The sequence below is a fragment of the Mytilus trossulus genome, chromosome 5 (assembly GCF_036588685.1).
Source record: "Mytilus trossulus isolate FHL-02 chromosome 5, PNRI_Mtr1.1.1.hap1, whole genome shotgun sequence".
Lineage (NCBI taxonomy): Eukaryota > Metazoa > Mollusca > Bivalvia > Mytilida > Mytilidae > Mytilus > Mytilus trossulus.
The window spans coordinates 65,249,632-65,273,415 of NC_086377.1; the positions used below are offsets into that span (position 1 = coordinate 65,249,632).

General features: G+C 32.2%; 2 protein-coding genes across 4 annotated transcripts in view; one reads left to right on the forward strand and one right to left on the reverse strand.

The window, feature by feature from the left end:
• LOC134719071 (uncharacterized) lies at window positions 1-14,168 on the reverse strand. Of its 2 annotated transcripts, none has more exons than XM_063582019.1 (5): window positions 13,999-14,168; window positions 9,021-9,292; window positions 7,856-8,039; window positions 6,517-6,660; window positions 1-4,672 (listed from the first exon to the last, which is right to left on the reverse strand). In XM_063582019.1, exons 2-5 carry the CDS (start codon window positions 9,177-9,179, stop codon window positions 843-845), a joined length of 4,317 nt encoding a protein of 1,438 aa, XP_063438089.1. In that variant the 5' UTR covers window positions 9,180-9,292; window positions 13,999-14,168; the 3' UTR covers window positions 1-842. The 2 variants fall into 2 exon arrangements, with proteins under 2 accessions (XP_063438089.1, XP_063438088.1); XM_063582018.1 differs by having other exon boundaries at window positions 13,960-14,168.
• Window positions 14,080-23,784, forward strand: part of LOC134719072 (oocyte zinc finger protein XlCOF6-like) — a 16,291-nt gene continuing 6,586 nt past the window's right edge. Inside the window, exons 1-2 of one of the 2 annotated variants that reach the window (XM_063582020.1) lie at window positions 14,080-14,168; window positions 20,394-20,520. In XM_063582020.1, coding sequence (XP_063438090.1) covers window positions 20,394-20,520 — 127 coding nt within the window. In that variant the 5' untranslated portion in view covers window positions 14,080-14,168. Of the gene's footprint in view, window positions 14,169-14,375; window positions 14,422-20,393; window positions 20,521-23,784 lie in introns of those variants that run through there. The other variant, XM_063582021.1, reaches the window with a different exon arrangement.

Genomic DNA, 23,784 nt, shown 5'->3' on the forward strand with positions numbered 1-23,784 from the left:
AAATGTATTAATTATATCATTCAATAAAATAAAACATACAAATAACTTTTTCTTAATTTGAATATTATTACAAAAGTAAAATGTATCACATAAAATGTAAATGTTATAAAAAAAGATTGTGATTACCGTTTGCTTAATTTATTGTGGCAAATTTAGAACATATTGACAATTACAATAAGTGGGTCTTTGGGAGGAAGAATGTGAAGTGTTAAATTGTTACAAAAAAGGAGGCTAATTGCCTTGAAAATTTTCACAGAAAAGTTGTAAAATTAAGCTAGTTTTATATCGTGCAGACATAGCCCACTGTTAAAATCATAACTAAAATTTGTTGGATTTATTCTTAGGCCACATAAATTAAAATATGTGGCCTAAGAATAAATCCAACAATTCTTACCTGATTTATCTCTTTTTCTTTTTTGTTAATTGATACCTGATACACAAGGACTGTGATGGCCTTCTTTGCACATAATTCAATGCATCCCTTATATTAAGTTTCAGACTTTTTATCCCTTAATGTAATACCATGCAGCATTAGTGTAGCCCAGAAAATGAAAATGTATAGAGAACATTACAAACCAAATATTTCATGAAGCTTAACTATAAATATTTTTTTTTATTTCAATGAGTAAATAAATTTCCCCTATAATAGTTTTGTATTCTAGATATGAATTACAGAGAAATGGGGTATATAATATGAAAAATGTCACCCAAAAAATCAACACAGATTTATAAATTCATATTTTTCCAAAAATTTTAATAAAAAGAGTATTGTGTGTTACAAGCTTCAACAAATTCAATATAAAGAAAGAAAAAGAAATCATAAACAATTACTCATCTTAGCATCATGAATCAATTTCTGTAGCTGACCCTTCTGTACTTATAAGGTCTGTGTTTTCAGTGTCGGAAGTTGTGTCGTAACTCTCGGTTAATTGTAGATTTGTATCAAATTTATCAGAATTTGTCACTGCTGAAATTTCATCCACTTCTGCATTTAACTTTTCTGCTACAGCTCCAATTTTATTCACCTGATCTATAACCTGAGTATCAGCAGACGCTCCAGCAGCAAGGGACACCTCTAAAACACTATTGGAATTAACATTACCATCTACAGACTTGTGTATCTCACTTGTAGTCTTGGTATTTATGGCTTGTATCATAGCAGTGACAACAGCCTGCTGTATTTGCACATTTTCAGAATTTGCGTTTCCAGTTATTGTTCCAATGGCGTCTTGAAGTTCAGAATTACTACCTGTAATAGCATTAATTGCAGTTTGCTGTAACTGTGAGCTATTATTTGACATCTCTACAACAGACGAAGTAGCAGCCACCTGCTTGTCTGTTCCAACAACATTAGGAGTTGAGGCTTGAAACAGTCCACCGTTCTGGTTCTCGGGAACAACAGATATGTCGTAAATCATTGAAGTCTCATCACCAAGAGAGTTCTCATCTTCAGGTAAATTTATTTCATAAAACATAATTTCTACTTTCTCTTCTATGTCCGTAACATCAGCGATAATACGACTATTATTATGCGGCGGATCAGCCCTGTCTTCCTCTTCTAGATGGACAGTATCTATTGGTAAAGTTTTTATTCTACAATTATCAATGTGTTTGGCCGTTTTCACATGGCGCTTAAGTTTGGAAAGAATTGGGAATTTAATGTTACATACATCACAGGCAAACTTCAAATTTTCTGAGTTGTGTTTTTTCTTATGTGCATTAAGTTGTGAGATGGTGGCCCACCGAGTACCACATTGATCACATTGTAATGGTTTCTCATTGGTATGGATGCTTACATGTCTGACGTATTGTTGATGAGTGGCCATATCTTTATTGCAATGTTCACATTTGTAAATTTTCAATTTTTTCCCTTTCACCTCATCTTTGTGACATTGTAGCATGTGGTACTTTAGTCCATCATAAGCTCGAAACTCTCGTGGACAATGTTTACATTTGAAGTAGCAAGTTTTATTGTGAAGACGTCGATGGAGTCTTAAGCTTTCGATGAGTTTAAAAGTTCTCCCACAGACTTCACACATAAACTCATGGAAGTCCCTGTGAGTCATCAAATGAGTTTTTAGGGTTGAGCGCAGACGGAAACTCTTGTGACACAAATGGCAAACAAATGGCAATTCTCCTGTATGTATAGACCTATGTCCTTCCAAATCAGAAACTTTCTTGAAAACCTTGCCACAAATATGACAGATGGGCTGGCCTTTAACATTGTCCTTGACCTTGATATCTTCCATTGGTTTACCATGTACATGATGCTGATGTCCAGCAAGGAAGCCGTGATCATAGAAACTAAGAGAGCATTTATCACATGTAAATTCAGAACCTTCTTTAATGCAGCAGTGTAAATCAATGCTAGCTTCCTGATGCAAGAAAGTTCCACACATTTTGCATTGTTTCTTCATCATGTTATCATGCATCTTGATATGAGTATCATAGCCTTCCTTTGAACGCATCCTCTTTGAACATAAATGGCAAGGAAAATCTGTGTCGTCTATCAATGAAATCATTGGATTATCAGGGTGATATTTGGTACAGTGATTAGAAAAGGCAATTGCTGAGTTGAAATGTATATTACATGACGAACATTTATAGGCGTCATCTGGCACATCCTCTTCAGTATCTTCCTCATCATCTGGGTCTTTCTTGTGTTTATTTTCCCTATGTTTTGCCAAATGAATGGGAGTTTCAAAGATTTTATTACACATTTCACACGTTGTTGATTTGTCATCACTGACCTTCTTTGATGTTTTATCTGTTGACATACTTTTTTCTAGCTTTTCATTTAGTTTCTGAACAAACTTAGATTTGTGCTGCAGCATGTGTTTATTGTATTCCTCCACAGTCTCAAAGACATGTTTACATGAGCGACATTTGAATGTTACCTTTCCGTCCTCCTTTATACCGATCCAGTCCTCCGTCAAATGCTTCATTCCTCCTCGAGTTACGAGGGCTTTCTCATCAAAACATTCTTCTAAATGGTTACTTAGATCTTTTGATGAAGTAAAAGTTTTATCACACCGAGGGCAGCTATACATCTCCTTGTGAACCCAGTTCAAATGTTGGATGAGTGCCAGTTTAGATACGAATTTGACCTGACATGTATGACAGGAGTAAAGCTTCTCATGCTCCCCAATGTGGTCTTCTAATGCTTGATGATTATCAAATATTCTGTCACAGGCCTGGCAAACAGGGTGCAATTTATTAAACGCTTCATGTGTAAAACAATGAGTTTTTAAGCTCTCATTTCCCTGCATGACACGTTTACAGATTTTACAGGTGAACTGGCGACCCCATGATATATTTTGTGCTGTATACATTTGGTAGTAATTAAACCTCCCATCTTCACATCTCCATATGTGTCCTTTCCCTGTAAAATCTGGACACCTGTTAATGGTTCTGGCTCGTTTACGTGCAAGTCCCAAGGAACTTAATGTGTTGTCATAGCTAACCTTTTCCTCTTCATTCTGAACAACTTTAACATTGTTTTCTTTCTCCTCCAATTTCTGTTTCTTTTCACCTGGGAATGTAAACTTAAAGGGAACTCTACTTGGAGTTGAATCATCACCGGAGGTTAAGTGAACTGTTCCACACCAACTCGAGTCATCACTCTGATCAGGCTCCAGATCAGATTCTTTCTTTAGTTCGGCCAGAATGTCAAAATCAAACTCTACACGGACATCCTCATCCTGGTCATCCTCGGGGGTTTCTGGAAAAGTTGGAGATATACGTTCCTGCTTAATCTGAATATCTGTCATTTCTTCCATTTTCTTTCTGTTATTTTTCAATGATTCTTCCAATATTTCTTTTCTCCATGAAGGAACTCTGACCCTTCGACCACTACGCAATGTCACAGTTTTATCAGACTTTTTATCAATCTTTTCAGCCTCATTTTCAGTTTCATCTGTTTCACTCTCCATTGGCACCTCAGCTCTCTTAAAACTGCCTTTAGGACGACCTCGTCCTCTCTTAACACCAGAAGACAGTTTCTCACTCCTTGATTCAGATGGAGGTTGAAGAGGTGTAAAAGAATTGGCTGGTTCTGACTGGTTTACAACTTGTTGTAGCTGGATTGGATGAAGGCTAATGGGAGTTGGAGCTATACTAGACTGGTTTTGAGTTGTTTGTGGTCTAACTGATTGAAAACTGGTTGGTGTTGGAAAAGCTGGAACTGATGTTGAAATTTGTGGCGTCGCATTCATTGGAGGTCTGGAAGGTGTTAACAATCGTGCTAATACTGATCTTATATTCATTGAAGTTGGAGACGAAAATTCATTTTGATTGGTTGACAGAAGCTCTGCTGCATTCTGTATGGCTGGAGACCTGATTCCTGTAAAGTTGACAGAGTTCTGAATAACTGGTGGTTGAAAAACTGGGACTGCAGAAGAATTTGGAATGGTTGGTGTTTGAAATCTATGGAATGGTGGAAGACCTTGACCACTTGGTGATAGCAGGCGTGCTAATACACCTTGGTTAGAGATCACTTGTTGTATGGCAGGAGACTTTGGAGATCCTATAAGAAAGCTTTGTTCTGTCAATGGAAGAGAGTTGACATAAGATTCTAAACTCAGCTGGTTATCATCTTCCTGACTGTCTGTAGCTGTAGAATTACCATCAAAATCAGATTCCATCACTTCAATTTTAGGGGTCAAAAGTTTACCTGCAAAAATAATCAGAATTGTATATATCTTCTGACAAGAGATATAGACTGTGGCAGTTCATAATAAATTCCATATACATGATAAAGTGTTAATTAAACTTTTGTGAAAATTGTCACAGGATACATATCAAAATAAAACTTTCATATTACAGCACATTTCAGTCAGTATGTAGCTAATGGTAATATCTTTGGTTAGCTTGCTTGTTAGCTGAACCCTGAAGTCATTGTTAGGTAAGGTAAACTACCCTCCTTTTAAAGTAGCTTAGTCCTACAGAGAGATAGATTGGTTATCTGTTGGGCTAGTCTACTATTAAAGGAGGGTAGTTTACCTAGCCTAACAATGACTTCACGGTTCAGCTAACAAGCAAGCTAACAAAAGATATTACCATTAGCTACATACTCACTGTGCTGTAAGGTAGATCATAGGTATATATTTCCTCAGATTTATTATAGTTATCTCCCCTTAAATAGGTTAGCTGAAAAATGATTTTAAAAACAAAAATATTTGGCATGTATTTACACATTTTGGATAATGCAATAAATCACTAAGTTTTCTTTCTATAAATAAACAGTCTATAAATTGCCAATGTGTCTCAAAGTTTGCAGATTTGAGCAAAGATCTACATCGATTATGTACTGTGATTGTACAATCCAAGATGGCAGTATACCATGAATCTACCTTAAACAACATTAGAATTATTTGCATGAAGCAATTTTAAAATTGTAATAGTAATTATAAAATTAACGGTACTAATTTTCTTGCACCAGATGCCCACTTCGACAATACATGTCTCTTCAGTGATGCTTGTGGCCAAAATATTTGAAATCCAAAGCTTATATAAAGGATGAAGAGCTATAATCCAAAAAGTATATCTCCCACTTGTGTCAATTGTATCAAAAAATCTCAAAAATAAATGCACACAACGGTAGGGATGTGATTTGGGATTGCTTATTATCCAAATCACAACTTTTTGTAATTTTTTCTCACTTTTCACATTTATTTCATTTTTCTAGATCCCTCTTGTTTTACCCCTTGTCCCACACCCTCACACTTTTTTACCTCTATATCCTATAAGCATATCATCCCCCTAACATGTCTGCTTAATTTGTTACACTTCAGCTCAAGTGGATTTCAAGTTAGTCATGGGTACTACTTGTCCAAGTTATTGCTATTTACTAAAATTTGTAGAATACCTACACAAGTGTATTTTTCTTTTATTTCTTTTTTTCTTGTATAGGTAAATTATTTTATTGTCTTAGTTATGTTCCTTAGCTATAGACATTCAGTAAAATAGTCAAACCATCTTCATTTCTTAAATTTCTCTCGATTTCTTTGCTCTAACAGATTTTTATATTGTCTGTCCTTTGCAGATGTCTTTACTAATCATTTAAGTGTAATTTCATGGACAATGAAAATTTCATTTGTCTGTTATTTTCAGGTCTTGCACAATTACTTAAGATATTGGAGTAAGATAAAACATTGAACTCTAACCAAAAAATATGAGCTAACCAGAGAAAATTGTGTAAGGTAAGTTTGTACATGTAAGAACTTGAGAATTTAAGGGACTGGAAAAAAAAACTTTTACAAGAAAAATTAAGTGAAGATTATTCAAACCTTTAAAAATATAACATAATTATATCATTATCTACTTTCTTAAAATTGTACAAGTAGTACCCTTGACTGACTGACTCCTATTTCTAGCTTCCCTCAACCTTCTTTGCAGGCCAGACAAAAAGGGAAGATATAGTGGTGACTTAAATATATGTCCTTTTGTTGTAGTGTCATTGATATCTAACATAGATTTATTAAAAACCATTTAAAACATACTGTATATCCAGCTCACCTGATTTACTGCTGGGTATTTTGACAGCTTTATAAGGCCGTGGTGAAGAGAAGGGTGTGTATGACGGGGACTCCATAATCACAGAGCTCGCTGGACTGAATGGTATTTGTTTGTCATCACATATATTGGAAATTTCATAATGATCTGAAATAAAAATATAAATATGTGTATACAGTTCATTTCTTTTTATGAAAGCATTTAATCTTAAGGACTATTGGTAAATTCATTGTTTGTACCCAACAATATAATGAAAATATTAGTTGAATTTCTAATATTAAAAAAGTCTGGTTTAGATTACGATTTAGATGGCAAAAGTAAAACTTTGTTTAAGTGGCAGTAGAACTCTCTCTAAATAAAAATATACATTGTTTTATAAATTAATGATAAGTAAATTGTTTTTGTTAGTGATTTTTATCATAAATCTGTTTTCCTCTTTTTTACATTTTACATACCCAAAAAAAGTGTAAATGGACACTAAGTTAGTGGCAGATTCAGTATAGTAGGGCTTATACCCTCTCACCATTAGAGAATAAATGAAAAATGTGTCCCATGGATGCCCTTGTTTGCATATCATATAATAATATATAAAGGGACATAACTGAAGAACAGAAAAAGTGAAGCTAACCAAATTTGTACTTGATCTGAGTTTTGTGGTTAAGTTTCATTATGTTTGGTTGAGGCATATCAAACTTAAGCTAGATAACAGAAATAAACAATTCAGCATTTTTCCATTTGTGAAGGGGCATAACTCTAGAACAATAAAAGTGATACCACTAAAATTTTAGATTGATCTGTATTATGTGGTAATAAGCATCATGTACAAGTTACATAACATTTTGTTGAGACAAACTAAAGTTAAGAGTATGAAAACAAAAAATTCTTCAATTTTACCATTTGTAAAGGGGCATTTGTTAACTCTAGATCGGTTAAAGTCACACCACCAAAACACTTGATCTGTATTTTGTGGTAATAAGCATTGTGTATAGGTTTCATAACATTTTTATTGAGACAAACTAAGGTTATGGAACAGAAACAGAAAATTCAGCAATGTTTACATTTGAAAAGGGGCATTACTCAAAAACAGTTTATGTGATGCCACCAAAATTGAAATTTGATCTGTGTTTTGTAAAAATAGACATTGTCAATTTTATTGTGTATTAGTTTTATGAAGGACAATGGAAAATATTAATTCCCCCTCCAATACAGCGAAGGCATGAAAAATGTTTTTAATGGAAAAAATCATCAAAAAGTTTTTGGCAGTAAAATTTATATATTAAGTTTTCTTTAATTATGACCCCTTTCAAAAATGCTTGATTCTCTCCCTGTTAATAAAGCAGACCTTCAAGAAATTGCTGAAACATCTGTGAAATGTTTGGGTTGTTTGGGTCATCTCCCTTGCTTGTATGAGGTTTGTGGTTTAGGAAGTTGACACCAAGCTGAGATCCTACACATGTTGTTGTCTTCTGTGTCAGGTTAACTGTCATAAACATCATCTCATCTCCTTCTACAGCAAGCTTCTTACACTGAAATATACAACACACTGTAAACAAATTCATTCAAAAATATCTCATGTTTCTCCTTTGAGGTCTTTTTAAATATGTCTGTAAGTTTGCCCACCATTGCTTAAAATCATACATGTTTATACAAGTTCTGCATGTCAAAAAGTTATTTAGAGACAGACCTAGGGTTATTTGAATTCACAATTCATTTAGAACCCAAGTGTAGATAGTTCTATATGAACAGCTGCCTTTTGTGATTTTCAGATTTTGATGTGGATCGTATTCAAATGAATGAAAATATATACGAGAGGGCAGAAAGTCAAGCTTTATTTTCCACATGGGTCAGAGAACATTTATGTATTTAAAGGAGTAGGTCCGGTAAGGACCTATTTTGGCCTCAAATTTCAGTTCCACTTTTTAAACACTTAAGTGTCTATTTCATATGATTCAATTAATTTATGTGCAAGATTTTAACTTATTTAGTCATTAAAAACGATCTGATTCAAGCTCAAATATGAGAAATCTACCATATATGCGAAAAAATTACACTTTTCAGATGGTTTTTGTCAAAAACGAAAGTGGCCGCATCCGTGTTCATCCTCAATCTTTACATATGTTATGTATTATCATCAAATACAACTTCCATTTCAATATTTTGGATGAACACGAATGCGTCCACTTTCGTTTTACCCAGAAACCGTCTAAACTTTAACTAAAATGCTGGAATTGTGAAGATTTCAGTAATTTAGCACGACTTCATGGTTCTAGTTCTCAATATATGTTCATTGTATTGTCAAAAACAGCCCATATTTGTGTAGCAGAACCATTCTACTATCCAATAACTAAGTAAAAGTTTACAGTTTTACAATTTTGTAAAACTGCAATATTTTGGGGCCAAAAAGAGGTCTTACTGGACCTACTCCTTTATTCAGAAAAGTCAGGGAGAATGTGAGAAGTCTTATTCTACACATCTACACCCATTTAATAGCCATTCTAAAAGCTTACTATAGACTGAACAAGTTTGAGACAGTCCTCCTTGGAAATCTCTCTCTGGTCAACAAGAGACACCACGTCTACAGGGGATTCCTCTCCATTCATTTTTATGTTTATACTGCCTTCTGCTCCAGTAGCCATATTGATATTGTCTTCTCCTTCAGTAGCCATGTCTTAGTAGGATATCCTTATTGATCTCTTACTAAGCAGTATCACCATTTCTGTTCACCATCTGGGTCCAGACACACAAAAATGTTGTGTTATTATGTCATTCAATCTCTAACCTGCTCAAAATAAGACAATACAATGTTATATTTAGAAGCTTAATATAAATAAAACAATAAATTATAAAAAGATTGATTTTGTATTCAATTAATTAAAAGTTAACAAAATATTATAACTTTAATTTAAATTTAATAAAATATAATAACTATACAGCTATTAAATGTATGATCATACATTCTGTCAATAGGTCTGAGATCACATTTTTTCGTAGCTAGTGCATTTCTTTACGACAATAAATTGATATTAAAAAAATACCACCTGCACTGTCTCAATATTGTTTTTACCATGTGTTGTTATACTTTTGGGAAAAATCAAATCAAAATTAAATCAAAATTAAAGAAAACTTCATCCGCTACAACTCAAAATATTGACAATTCTATGTTCTGAGGTCTTGAAATCTTTTGACAGCTTATGAAATGTTAATTTTTAACCTTTTTCAGCTGGACCAAATCACTAGTGACTACCTTTCTTTAACATGTTTAAAGTTCATGACTCAATTTTTTTTGCAGTGTAATTTCATCCCCCTTCTTGCTTTTTGAGGCATAAAACATGAAGAAATACATTTGGAAGGGGTATAAATAAATGTGCTAGTAACATACTGTCCACACTTGGGACTACATTCATGGACAATGAAAATCAAAGGACGATAACTGTGTTCCCTGACCAATACATATGACATATATGTACACCAAACTTATTGACATTTTAGTCTTGGATTCATGATATTTTATCATAATAATTGGGTTGGAACTAGCTCTCAATAATCGTGAGTATGCTCATATCAGAACTAGCTCTCAATACATGTGAGTATGCTCATATCAGAACTAGTACTCAATAATCGTGAGTATGCTCATATCAGAACTAGCTCTCAATAATCGTGAGTATGCTCATATCAGAAGTAGCTCTCAATAAATAATCGTGAGTATGTTCATATCAGAACAAGCTCTCAATAATCGTGAGTATGCTCATATCAGAACTAGCTCTCAATAATCGTGAGTACATGTATGCTCATATCAGAACTAGCTCTCAATAATCATGAGTATGCTCATATCAGAACTAGCTCTCAATAATCATGAGTATGTTCATATCAGAACTAGCTCTCAATAGTCGTGAGTATGTTCATATCAGAACTAGCTCTCAATAATCGTGAGTATGCTCATATCAGAACTAGCTCTCAATAATCGTGAGTATGCTCATATCAGAACTAGCTCTCAATAATCATGAGTATGCTCATATCAGAACTTTGCGTCTTAAAGATTCTTCTTGTTGGTTGTATTGTGTGTTCATCTGATGAATCAAGCCTTTTAAAATGAATTTTAGTTTGCACTTATGTTGTATTTGGCACCCAAAAATATAAATAATACATGTATGTTTAATCTGTACAATCTGAGACGGAAGATAGTAAATGTCATTTGTTGCTACATATAATACTTGTATCAAAAACACTCTATTCATGCTATTGAAGCAATGTAAAGAGAACATAATCCTTTGCATGCAGCTGATTATTATAGTTTGTTTTCATATTCAATGTACTGCTTCACGGTGTACACCACTGTCATTACCATTTTAACTAGTCACATTCTTTATCTGCGTATCCCAAGTCACGAGCCTGTGATTCAGAAGTTGCCATTTATTTTGCTGTGTATCCGATTTGTTTTTTATTCATTGTTTCATACACATGCATTGCTGATTTTCTTGTTTGAATTGTTTCACATTTGTCATTTCCTGGACTTTTATAATATAATATATATATAGCTGACTATTATGACTATATCTGTATATATGCAGTATGGGTTTTGCTTAATGTTGTGAAATCTGTGGTGAAGTGGTTGTCATCGGATTACTAACACAAAAGCTCCTTGTTTAATCCCATTACCAGGGAGAAAATATCTTCAGTTTTTTTTAAGTCTTTTAAAAGGATACTTGCGGGTACACAAATTTTGGCATTTCATTATAAATTTTAATTATAACGCTATTACTATTAGTTATTACTTTATGATATATATATGGTACAAAATTCAACCAGAAAAATTGATTCTGTTTGGCTTCAGATGACTTTTAAAATCTTTATAATCATTGAAAAAGCTCCAAATTATCTCCCTTTGGTGTAAAAATGCCATTTTTTGGCTTTTTAAGTGAAATATCTTTTTTTAACTCATTGGTGACCTATACTTTTTATCATTGTTTTCAAATAAGCTGTTCATAAATTAAATAATTGTAAAATTTTAGAGATTTCTGTAATAGTTCAAGTTCAAGTTCAATATTTTATTGTCAATTAAAGACGCCCATTACAAGCAGAATAATCAAGATAAATTTAAATGTACATTTGATTACAATGATTACAATGATTATGTTAAACAAAAGAAAATCATAAAAAAAAAACAAACCCAAAAACATCAATATGTGATATATATATAGTTATATATATCTATACATTTTTTTTTTTTATATATTTATAATTATTATTATTATCAATGAGATTGACAAATACAGTTAGCCCTGAAGTTCATATTAAATAAGATCCAATCTAGCTGCGAATAACAGACAAACCTTTGGCAGTAGTGTACCCATAGTAAACATGGATATATAAAAGTAAAATAAAATATTAACAATATTAGCAATTCTAATTAAGTTTCTAGAATTTGTTTTCTTACAGTATTTAAATTATTAATCAAATTACATACTTGATTCAATATATAGTTATCTTCATTAGACATGAGCCATATAAATTGTGAATGAATGTCTAGATTCTTAAAATTTTTTAAAAGTTTTAACTATATTTGATAAAATTGACTCTCTCTCATTTTCTAAAGATTTACATTTAAGTAATAAGTGTGGTTCATCTTCCACTCCATTTTTACAAAGATTAATATGTTCTTTTTTTATTTCGATATTACCTGTTTCTCCTATTACAATGAATTAGTTCAACAGAAAACCAGATGCTCCGCAGGGTGCAGCTTTATACGACTGCAGAGGTTGAACCCTGAACAGTTGGGGCAAGTATGGACACAACATTCAAGCTGGATTCAGCTCTAAATTTGGATTGTGATTAAATAGTTGACACAGCATAGGTTTCTGACACAGAATGAATGTGGACTTCAAATTTTTGTTTTGCCTTTGAGCAATTCACTATGCTGTTGAATATTAATCCTCTCAAAAAATGTTTGAAGAAATTTTCTTTTTATTTATTAAATTTCAAATGATAAAAATTGAACCCCCCCCCCCTCCCCCCAATTTTTTTTTTGACATCCCCCTTTCCTTTATTCCAAAACCAATCTCAATTCAAATTTCTAATGGAGTTTGCAACAATAATTACTCATGTAAATACATGATAAAATATTAAAATGTAAAAAAAAAATGCCTGTTATCACTGAATGGTAAAGATTGTTTTAATTTATCATTTGGTAGTAACAGTGAATGTATATTTATTGTATAAAGCAATGATTTAAGTTGATCCAACTACTATTCTGGACAAAGAAAGATAACTCCAATTAAAAAATTTCTTGCTATTCCACAATATTGTGCAACTAGATATTTCTTACATGCACAATACTGTGCAATTGAAAAGACTTGCTATTGCACAATCACGACAATACTGTGCAATTGAAAAGTTCTTGTTATTGTGCAATACTGTGCAATTGAAAATTTCTTGCTATTGCACAATACTGTGCAATTGAAGATTTCTTGTTATTGCCGAGTACTGTGCAATTGAAAATTTCTTGCTATTGCACAATACTTAATATAATAATTTTGGATCCTAATTTGGACCAACTTGAAAACTGGGCCCATAATCAAAAATCTTAGTACATGTTTGGATTCAGCATATCAAAGAACCCCAAGAATTAATTTAACATCACAAAAATAGGGTTGACCCGTGGATCTGTAAACCAACAAATTAAAACAAACCTAGCCTTCAAAGTGGGTCTAAGTGTGGGGCGGGATTGCGTTATTTTTATAAAGCGTGATAAGTGAAAGTCAAATTATAATTGTGCCAGGAAAACGGGAAATGACGTCTACACGACACGGGAAATTACAAAAAAAAATGAGAATTGCTTAGGTACATAGTGTAAGCGGCATACGGGAATCTGACAAAACAGAAAGTGGTATCCGGGATTAGAACCCCCCAATGAGACCCCCTTCAAAGTTGAATCGTTGTTATCTGAGACCTTTGATGAATATGATAAGAATGTTGTGATGAATAGTAAAAATTTTAAACTAATTTGACACTACTCCAAAAATAATGACATCTGGAAAGGCTTTTAAAAAAAACAAACCTGGGACACCGTGGACGTAATTATTGGGACTTATTTTACGCCTAACTGTAAAGGACAGTTCTAACATTATTACAGACAGGCATGAACTTATATAGTAGTTTTACTTTACAAATCTTTGAGACTGGTAAACATTTTTTTTTCATTAATTATATATATTAATCGTGACACAATTGAACGAAACAATAGTTTTTATTATTGCACATATCACACAGGTATCATATTAATTTTAAGAACTTAAAGTCTGGTTCACACTGTGTTTGATATATTTGAATTTGCTAATTTCCCCTCCCCCGGAGCACATGCTCAATCAAGCAGACCCGAATATGCCAGTTCCAGAGGTCGAGCCACAATTTTCTGTCCTAAAAATATTCATTCTGAATTAGGTCAATAACCTTTGTGTCAGCTTTTGTGTATTAATATGTGTTTCTTACTGATTTCATTTGATACTCAAAATAGTGTAATCTTGCAAATGGCGAACAAGTCGAGTGTGGGCGGAAGTGAATAAAAAGTAATAATCCGAAACCGGTTCCGGAAAGTGGAAAATCAGAAAGAGCACAGATAGAAAATTAAGAATTCCTTATTTACATTGTTTATTTAAAGTGTTAGTATAATGAAAGAATGTTACGAAGCTATTTTTTATATAACAGAAACAACAGTAAATTCTTTGTAGCACGAAAAATAACGTAAAGTAAAACACAAGTCGTGTTGTCGAAGTGACGGGACACGGAACAGCAAATCATCTGTTGACATATATAACAAAATATTCCCTGGGGCTTGTAAATAGACAGCACTGTAATCCTCGTATGATCTCGTATGATCATTCAATGCATCTTTTGTAGATAGACGTGTTTTATGTAAGTGAGGTCAAAGTTCAAATGATTAATAAGTAAATATCTTAGAAAATACTTTTTTTTTAAAGATACTAACTTTTGCAACAATATTAAACTCCTCTTTCGGAAAAATCCCAGTGCTAGCCATTTGCTTCTTTACAAACAAATGAGGGAGGTTCATGGAAGAGCACACACAAACGCTTTTCAACTTAATGACTTATACTTATTGAACATAGAAATTACCTTAATTGTCCTATTCAGAATTGATGCAAGCTGTCACTAAGTATCGCTTGGGCAAAAAGAATCACAAATTTAATACCTACCCATGTTTAAACTACAATAAAGTGTAGCTTGCATCAATTATTTCTTAAACTAGATACATGTATGGTCAATCTGTTATTTTGAGATACATGAACCAAATGTACCATACTTGAATATTCCGTTGGCCTCTTGACCAGTGGCGTAGCTAGGCAATTTTTATGTGTACGCCCAAACCCCAGTAAGCTGTATGATGACCCAATCAAGTCGAGTTAACACCTTCTCGTATTGGGTTAATGAGTTATCTAGAATGAGATACCATTTCTGTCATTAAAACCCAACAATAGCAACATACTTTAGAGATTAATTTATTTATCTTTTGTCATTTAATTTATTCATGGTGTTCATTTGGAATCTAATGGTCATTGGTGTTAGAGAAAATTTTTCATTCCAGTTACTTAAGAATATATATCTATTCTTAAGTAACTGGCAGTGGCGGATGCAGGAATTTTCGAAAGGGGGGGTGCTAGCCCAGGGCAAAGGGGGGGTGCAGGGGGGGTGCAAAATTATCCCGATTCAAATGCATTGATCGGCCAAAATAAAGGGGGGGTGCGGACCCCCGGAACCCCCCCTCTGGATCCGCCACTGACTGGAATGAAAAATTATAAGTTTAAACATGTATGTTAAATGGAATCGTGAGATAAAGCAATCACTGGACCAAAACCCCTTTTGTGCAATTTCTGTGGAAACGTGGATTGGATTCTCGCCTTGGATTACTTCCTGGGGAAAAGTGAATCCATATAGGTTTTAAAAAAAAAAATTGGATAATTTTTTTTATTTTATAATAAGGGACGACATCAAAAGTTCAAAATAGGTTAAAAAACTTAAAAGTCATAAGAAACCTAAAGTCAAAAAAAATTAATGCATATGTTTTTTATAACTCAATGGATAGTTTTCATTATAAACATGATAAAACTTATGTACATTTACTTTTTTCTGAAGAAAATTCTTTAATTTATTCATATTTAGAAGAAGTTTACATTTGAATTGCTTCCTTCCAGCAAGCAATTCCCCTGACATATTTTCCGTATGCATGGTGACCTCAGTGTGACCCATCTCATAAAAATCTGGTGACACAATACGCATGGATGTCCTTGAAATAAACTATTATCTGTATTTACATGTTAAACACTTGCTCAATTGCCATGCTTTTTTGTTTATTTTTCATCAATTGTTGACAAACAGGTGACAATCGTTAAACTTCGGCTTCAAAACACGAACTTTAATTACCTGCCATATTTTCACAACAACACTGACCGATTGAAAAAAAAATTGATGATTATACGAAATTTACTCGAAAAAACTGATAAATTTGAGTACAGAAGACTAAGTTTATGATGGTTGTATGCGTTGGTTCAAGAATTGGAAGAACATTAATTTTCACCGGTCACTCGTTTCATATGACTTTAATTCACATAGCTTTTTCATTGACGCCCTCACCCCCCCCCCCCCCCCCCCCTTTCCTCTTAACTTAATTTGGGAAAAAATGATTTACTTATATGGATATATATATGTAAAATCGATTTTAAATTAACAAAACTTGCAGCAATGTTACCCCCCCCAACTATTTGATTTAAGTTTTTTTTTATCCTACATCAATCTTTTGATGTTGTTCCCTAAGTATTAACTTTTACCCAATTTTCATTACAATCTGAGATGGTTTTCAAATTACATGTATCAGGTATAAAATAATAATCCCTTATAACCGCAAAAAAATATTCCTTTTATCAGTAAAAAAACTAAAAATTAAAGATACAATTTCATCATTATTCTCTGGATACTCTTTTAATAATAGAAAGCTTCTGTCGTTAAATTTTGGTAACTTGGAATGTTTGAAAAAGTTATTAATATTTAAAAAAAACAACACACTGACCCTTCATTATTTTGGTAAATGTTGACACCGACGATTTTACAAAATATAGGATCCATATGTCTCTCGTTTTCTACAAATGTCTCATGCTCGAAAAAAGCACATATCAAGTCTCAGCAGATAATAAAATGCTTTACACAAAAGGAAAATAAGTTGTATTCACAGTAGAATCAGACTTGTTGTCTCTTTCCCCATCTCCCCATATTTCCATTCTCAAATTTATTGTATTTGACTGACAGAAAATGAACAAATATATAGATTACATTAACATTAATTGAAAAATAAATTTTGTTACTTTTATTAGGATTACAAGCTATTGAAGAAAAATTTACAAGGCTGATGTGTTTTTATAAGTTTTTTTTTTAATTGATTTACATTAGAATATTTTTTTAACCAAAAATCAAGTGTACGCCCGGGCGTTTTGACGTAAGCGTAGCTACGTGCATGATAACCAGGGTGGCTGTGAAACTGTAGTATGTCCTCTTCTTTCAAATTAACTTTGTGCATCACCATATGAACAATGTGCATGAACACTTAAAGTCTTTTATTATATGATTATTTGCATAAAGTCTCCGAATCAGCTCGGCATTCCTCTTTTTGAATCTAAGAAACAGGTCTTTTCTTTATAAATATATTCCAAAATTAACCATAAATAGGCCACAAAAGGCAGTATTCACTGTTGTTTTGCTATAGTAAGGAAGCGCATTCATTAGATTAATTTATATTTTAATGCCAAAATAGATTTTTGACAGTCCACAGAATAAAGAATATGATAGTGCTGAAGCGAGTGGGACATCCTTGTACTATGAACACATTGTTGTAGATTTCAAGGAAAATGATATTTTAATATAGTTTCAAAAGTATAATCGTTCATCAAGAAGCGTCAATATTTAAAGTAATGTGTCAGGAAAGCAATTAGTGTTTAGAAGGATTAGTTTACATGTGTTTTATGGGAAAAATAATCAGATGTATAAGAAAATTTGTTTAGCTAGAAAAATCTGTATCAATGGACTACTACCTATAGTTGTTAATTTCTTAGTCATTTGGTCTCTTATAGAGACTTGTCTCATTGGCAATCATACCACATCTTTTTCATATTCTATGTCAAATACAATTTACAAAAGGATCACAAATGTAAAGCAGTCTACTAACATAAGTAATGTTTTAACCTGCTTAATTTGCAACATAACTGACATCCATGGTAAAGGTTAGACTTATTTTAAAATTTAATCCATCAAAAGTAATTTCCCTGACTGAGCTGACCATATCAGATAATTAATATCATATAATATGTGTAGAATAAGCTTTAATTAACTGAATTACTACCTAAACTTTCTTAGCTTTTAATTGACTAAATTACAACATAAACTTTCTTAAGTGGGGAAAATACTCCATATTTAAGTGAATATAGTGTACATGTATGTATAGCATGAAAAGCATTGTGCATAGGATTTTAAAAAGTTTGTTGCAAAAAAAAGCAAGATAAGAAAAATTTAAGAAAAAAAATCTATAAATTGTAGAATTGGATCTTCTATTGTAGATGAGAAGATTAGTCGACCTGTCTTTAAGAACCTACATTGTATGAATCAATATATACAAATCACAAATTCAAACAATATTCACACAAACAACAAATGCAATGTAACATACATGTAAATACTGATGGTATATAATTAAAAATAAGAACAAAGTAGTCAAATATAGAAACAATTAAAAACAAATATACACATCATGAACATTAGGGGACAGAGCTAGACAAAGATGGATAACTCCATTTGTTCACTTTAACTTGTCATGCTTGTGGGTTTTTTTCCCCGTCTCATTTGAAAATTTTATTGAGATTCAGACTAAAGAATTGTATTATACATGTATTCAAATCTTTATTTGTCAAAATGTTTGTCATGATCCAGATAAACAGATTTTTCATAGCACTGCAAAATTTTTGCGGTTGTATATTGGTATCACAATATCATGAATATTGTGCAATAGCAAGTCTTTTCAATTGCACAGTATTGCGCAATAGCAAGAAATATCTAATTGCACAATATTGTGGAATAGCAAGATTTTTTTTAATTGGAGCTATCTTTCTTTGTCCAGAATAGTAGTTGAATCAACTTAACTCATTGTTTTATACAATACACAATGTATATTCACTTTTACTACCAACTGATAAATTAAAACAATCTTTACCATTCAGTGATAACAAGCACTTTGTTTACATCTTAATATTTTATGATGTATTTAAATGAGTAGTTATATTGTTGCAAACTCCATTACAAATTTGAATTGAGGACAGTTTGGGAATAAGGGAAACATGGAAAAGGGGGATGTGAAGAAAAATATCTCATTTCAGATTTCATTAATAAAAAGAAAATTTCTTCAAACCATTTGCAAACATTTTTTTGAGAGGATTTATTTTCAACAGCATAGTTAATTGCTCAAAGACAAAACAAAAATTTTATGATCATTAGAACACATTCATTCTGTGTCAGAAACCTATGCTGTGTTGACTATTTAATCACTATCCAAATTTAGAGCTGTTCTCTTAACTTAAGTTTGTCTCAACTAAATTTAATGAAATGTGAATATAATGCTTATTAAACAAAATTGGAGTTATCTTTCTTTGTCCAGAATAGTTGTTGAATCAACTAAAATCAATGCTATACACAATATGCAATGCAATATTCACTTTTACTATCATCATGATCAACTGATAAATTAAAACAATCTTTACCATTCACTGATTACGAGCACTTTGATTACCATTCTAGGGTTATGCCTCTTTACAAGTGGAAAAATTGAAGAATTTGTTCGTTTCTGTTCTCTTAACTTAAGTTTGTCTCAACTAAATTTAATGAAATATATGATGCTTATAACCTCTAAACTCAGTTCAAGTTCAATTTTTGGCATCTTCATTCTTACAGTTCTTGAGTTATGTCCCTTTATAATGTTATATGCTAGCGGGGGCATCTTTTGGACACATTCCCCATTCATTTTTTAGAAGTTACTATTAATTGATATTAATGTTAACCATGACTGTATGACATTTTATATTTTAATTAAATGAGTAGTTATTGTTGCAAACTCCATTTGAAATTTGAATTGAGATCAGTTTTGGAATATTGGAAAGGGGGAGGTGAAAAAAAATTGGGGGAGGGGGTAAAATTTTCTTATTTCAGATTTCAGAAATAAAAAGAATTTTTTTTGAGAGGATTAATATCCAACAGCATAGTGTATTGCTCAAAAGCAAAAAAAAATTAATTTCATTAGACCAGCTTGAATGTTGTGTCCATACTTGCCCCAACTGTTCAGGATTCAACCTCTGGGTCGTTTAAGCTGTGCCCTAGCCTGTGGAGCATCTGGTTAAATTTATATTTTTCTGATTTGGAAACTTTCAAAATAAATTTTCTTAGAATTTCATTCTAAGTGATGAACTATAAAGAGGGCACTGGCACTCTAAACATGCTAAAAAAAATCCAGTTTATTTTCTAACACTTGTTGACTAAAAGATAATTTCATGAATAATTTGTTATATTCAAGAATGTGATATAATTGTAAACAATTATTTAATTTCATCTGAGGTGACTTATAGGTCCATTGGGCCAGGTGTATAAATATTTTTCATATACATGTTGGTGACCTTCTGCTGTTGTTTTTTATTTGGTCGGGTTGTCGTCTCTTTGACACATTCCCCATTTCCATTCTCAATTTTATTTTTATGTTTATAATTTGTACATATTTACACATGTCAGTATAATAAATAATTTACTTTCTTACTTACTTACTTACTATATTGATCAACTTTCAGATGGAAACCTTTACAGTTAGAGTGAATATAGAGCTGAAGTCATGGGCAGTAACTGGCTCCGTACTTGGTAGACAATTTATTGAAGAAGACAAAGATGTTACTCAGAAATTCATACAGTTTTGTTCTGGTATGTATATGTTACTTTTAACATGATAGCCATTAAATTGATATATATATATACACAATCTTACATACATCAGATCATTCAACTACAAATGTACCAAAACATTATAAATAGAGATGTGGTAAAATTTTATAAGTGCTAATGATATTACTTTTAAATGAAAGCCATAGAACATGGCTGGTGGGCCAAACAAACCTGAAACTCCATCAAAATACCTGGTTTGCTCATACTAGTATTCCTGTTTCACCTATCAACAAGATAATAAGAAATGGTACATAACTAAAATGATCATCAATACCTACATGTATTTACAAAATATATATATCCTAATTGTATGTATCATAAAATTTTCAACAGTTGCTCTTTAAACTACATGAACTATACATGTAGTTCCTTAAATTTTAAAAAGAAAACTAGAAAACTAGTCTCAGCAATTTATAAGTTGCACCACATATTTAAACAAAACCACAGGATTCTGAACAACTGCCAAATATTATAATGCCTGCATTTAATTTATTTTATTATTCTTTTCTTTTTTTTTGGGGGGGGGGGGGGGGGTGAAAGACTCTGAGCTATTAAAAATATTGACATTTAAACCCCAATAAGAATAAAATACTTGTGTAAAAATAAAAGGATTACAAAAAGGACATGCAATATGAAGTTAAAGGGAAACTTCGCAAAAAAATCAAAAATTGATATTATGTTCATTCTGTATAAAAATGCTCAAATTCATAGATATTAAAGTTTTATTCCGCTAGATAAGCGATCACCATCGGTTTTAAATTTAGAGTATCAATTCTCCGAGATCCGCCATCTTGTCTTCTTTCCCGATGAATAAATGTGTCTATAAACCACAAAGAAACAAAACTACAGTAACCGATGTAGTCGTAATTGTGTGTCGATATCTTGTCAATCGTACTGTTGTTTAATCCGACTAACTAACTTGATACGGAAAATATTCTTACTTTTTATACGACCGCAAATTTTGAAAAAATTTTCGTCGTATATTGCTATCACGTTGGCGTCGTCGTCGTCGTCGTCGTCGTCGTCGTCCGAATACTTTTAGTTTTCGCACTCTAACTTTAGTAAAAGTGAATAGAAATCTATGAAATTTTAACACAAGGTTTATGACCATAAAAGGAAGGCTGGTATTGATTTTGGGAGTTTTGGTCCCAATATTTTAGGAATTAGGGGCCAAAATGGGTCCAAATAAGCATTTTCTTGGTTTTCGCACTATAACTTTAGTTTAAGTTAATAGAAATCTATGAAATTTTGACACAAGGTTTATGACCACAAAAGAAAGGTTGGGATTGATTTTGGGAGTTTTGGTTTCAACAGTTTAGGAATTAGGGGCCAAAAAAGGGCCCAAGTAAGCATTATTCTTGGTTTTCGCACAATAACTTTAGTTAAAGTAAATAGAAATCAATGAAATTTAAACACAATGTTTATGACCACAAAAGGAAGGTTGGTATTGATTTTGGGAGTTTTGGTCCCAACAGTTTAGGAATGAGGGGCCAAAAAGGGACCCAAATAAGCATTTTTCTTGGTTTTCCCACCATAGCGTTAGTATAAGTGAATAGAAATCTATGAAATTTAAACACAAGGTTTATGACTATAAAAGGAAGGTTGGTATTGATTTTGGGAGTTTTGGTCCCAACAGTTAAGGAAAAAGGGGCCCAAAGGGTCCAAAATTAAACTTTGTTTTATTTCATCAAAATTGAATAATTGGGGTTCTTTAATATGTCGAATCTAACTGTGTATGTAGATTCTTAATTTTTGGTCCCGTTTTCAAATTGGTCTACATTAAGGTCCAAAGGGTCCAAAATTAAACTTAGTTTGATTTTAACAAAAATTGAAACCTTGGGGTTCTTTGATATGCTGAATCTAAAAATGTACTTAGATTTTTGATTATTGGCCCAGTTTTCAAGTTGGCCCAAATCGGGGTCCAAAATTAAACATTGTTTGATTTCATCAAAAATTGAATAATTGGGGTTCTTTGATATGCCAAATCTAACTGTGTATGTAGATTCTTAATTTTTGGTCCAGTTTTAAAATTGGTCTAAATTAAAGTGCAAAGGGTCCAAAATTAAACTAAGTTTGATTTTAACAAAAATCAAATTCTTGGGCCTCTTTGATATGCTGAATCTAAACATGTACTTAGATTTTTGATTATGGGCCCAGTTTTCAAGTTGGTCTAAATCAGGATCTAAAATTATTATATTAAGTATTGTGCAATATCAAGTCTTTTCAATTGCACAGTATTGTGCAATGGCAAGAAATATCTAATTTCACAATATTGTGAAATAGCAAATTTTTTTTTAATTAAGAGTTATCTTTCTTTGTCCAGTAAAGTAAGCAAGAAATATCTGCAAGATTTTTTTTTAATTGGAGTTATCTTTCTTTGTCCAGAATCAACTTAAATCTTTGTTATATACAATATACAATGTATATTCACTTTTTACTACCAACTGATAAATTTAAATAATCTTTACCATTCAGTGATAACAAGCAGTTTTTTTACATCTTAATATTTTATGATGTATTTAAATGAGTAGTAATTGTTGCAAACTCCATTAGAATATTTTAATTGAAATTAGTTTTGGAATAAGGGAAAGGGGGATGTGATTAAAAAATTGGGTTCATTTTTCTCATTTGAAATTTCATAAATAAAAAGAAAATTTCTTCAAACATTTTTTTGAGAGGATTAATATTCAACAGCATAGTGAATTGCTCTAAGAGAAAACAAAAATTTTAAGTTCATTTGAATACATTCATTCTGTGTCAGAAACCTATGCTGTGTCAACTATTTAATCACAATCCAAATTTAGAGCGGAATCCAGCTTGAATGTTGTGTCCATACTTGCCCCAACTGTTCAGGGTTCAACCTCTGCGGTCGTATAAAGCTACGCCCTGCGGAGCATCTGGTTTTAAAATACCATGGTCTGTTGTTTTTAAACTGTTGATATTGGAATTAGGTGAAAAGTCAAAGTTGAAATCATAATTAAGTGTTCCGTGAAAATTGTTTTCGAAAATCTAATTTGTTCATAATTCTTTAAAGTAATAAACTTTTTTCAAATATATTTTGATCTTCCCTCATCTGATCACCAGCATGGCTAAAGGTATTACTTTCAAAGGTATTGTGAGGGGTGTGAGGTGACACGTCCAGGTATTCAAGCGATTATCTGTCGGGCTTGCAAGTTCATGCATCGTTTCACTTCTGCAGGTATTGATCAGTGTACACGGCTGATAACTTATAACTTATAACTT

Coding starts and splice junctions, on each gene's coding strand:
- LOC134719071 (XM_063582019.1), bottom strand. CDS start 9,179: ATGGCTACTGAAGGAGAAGACAATATCAATATGGCTACTGGAGCAGAA. Junction 6,661..7,855: donor GTTTCAGCAATTTCTTGAAG/GTCTGCTTTATT, acceptor TTTTTATTTCAG/ATCATTATGAAATTTCCAAT. Junction 4,673..6,516: donor AATACCCAGCAGTAAATCAG/GTGAGCTGGATA, acceptor TTATTTTTGCAG/GTAAACTTTTGACCCCTAAA.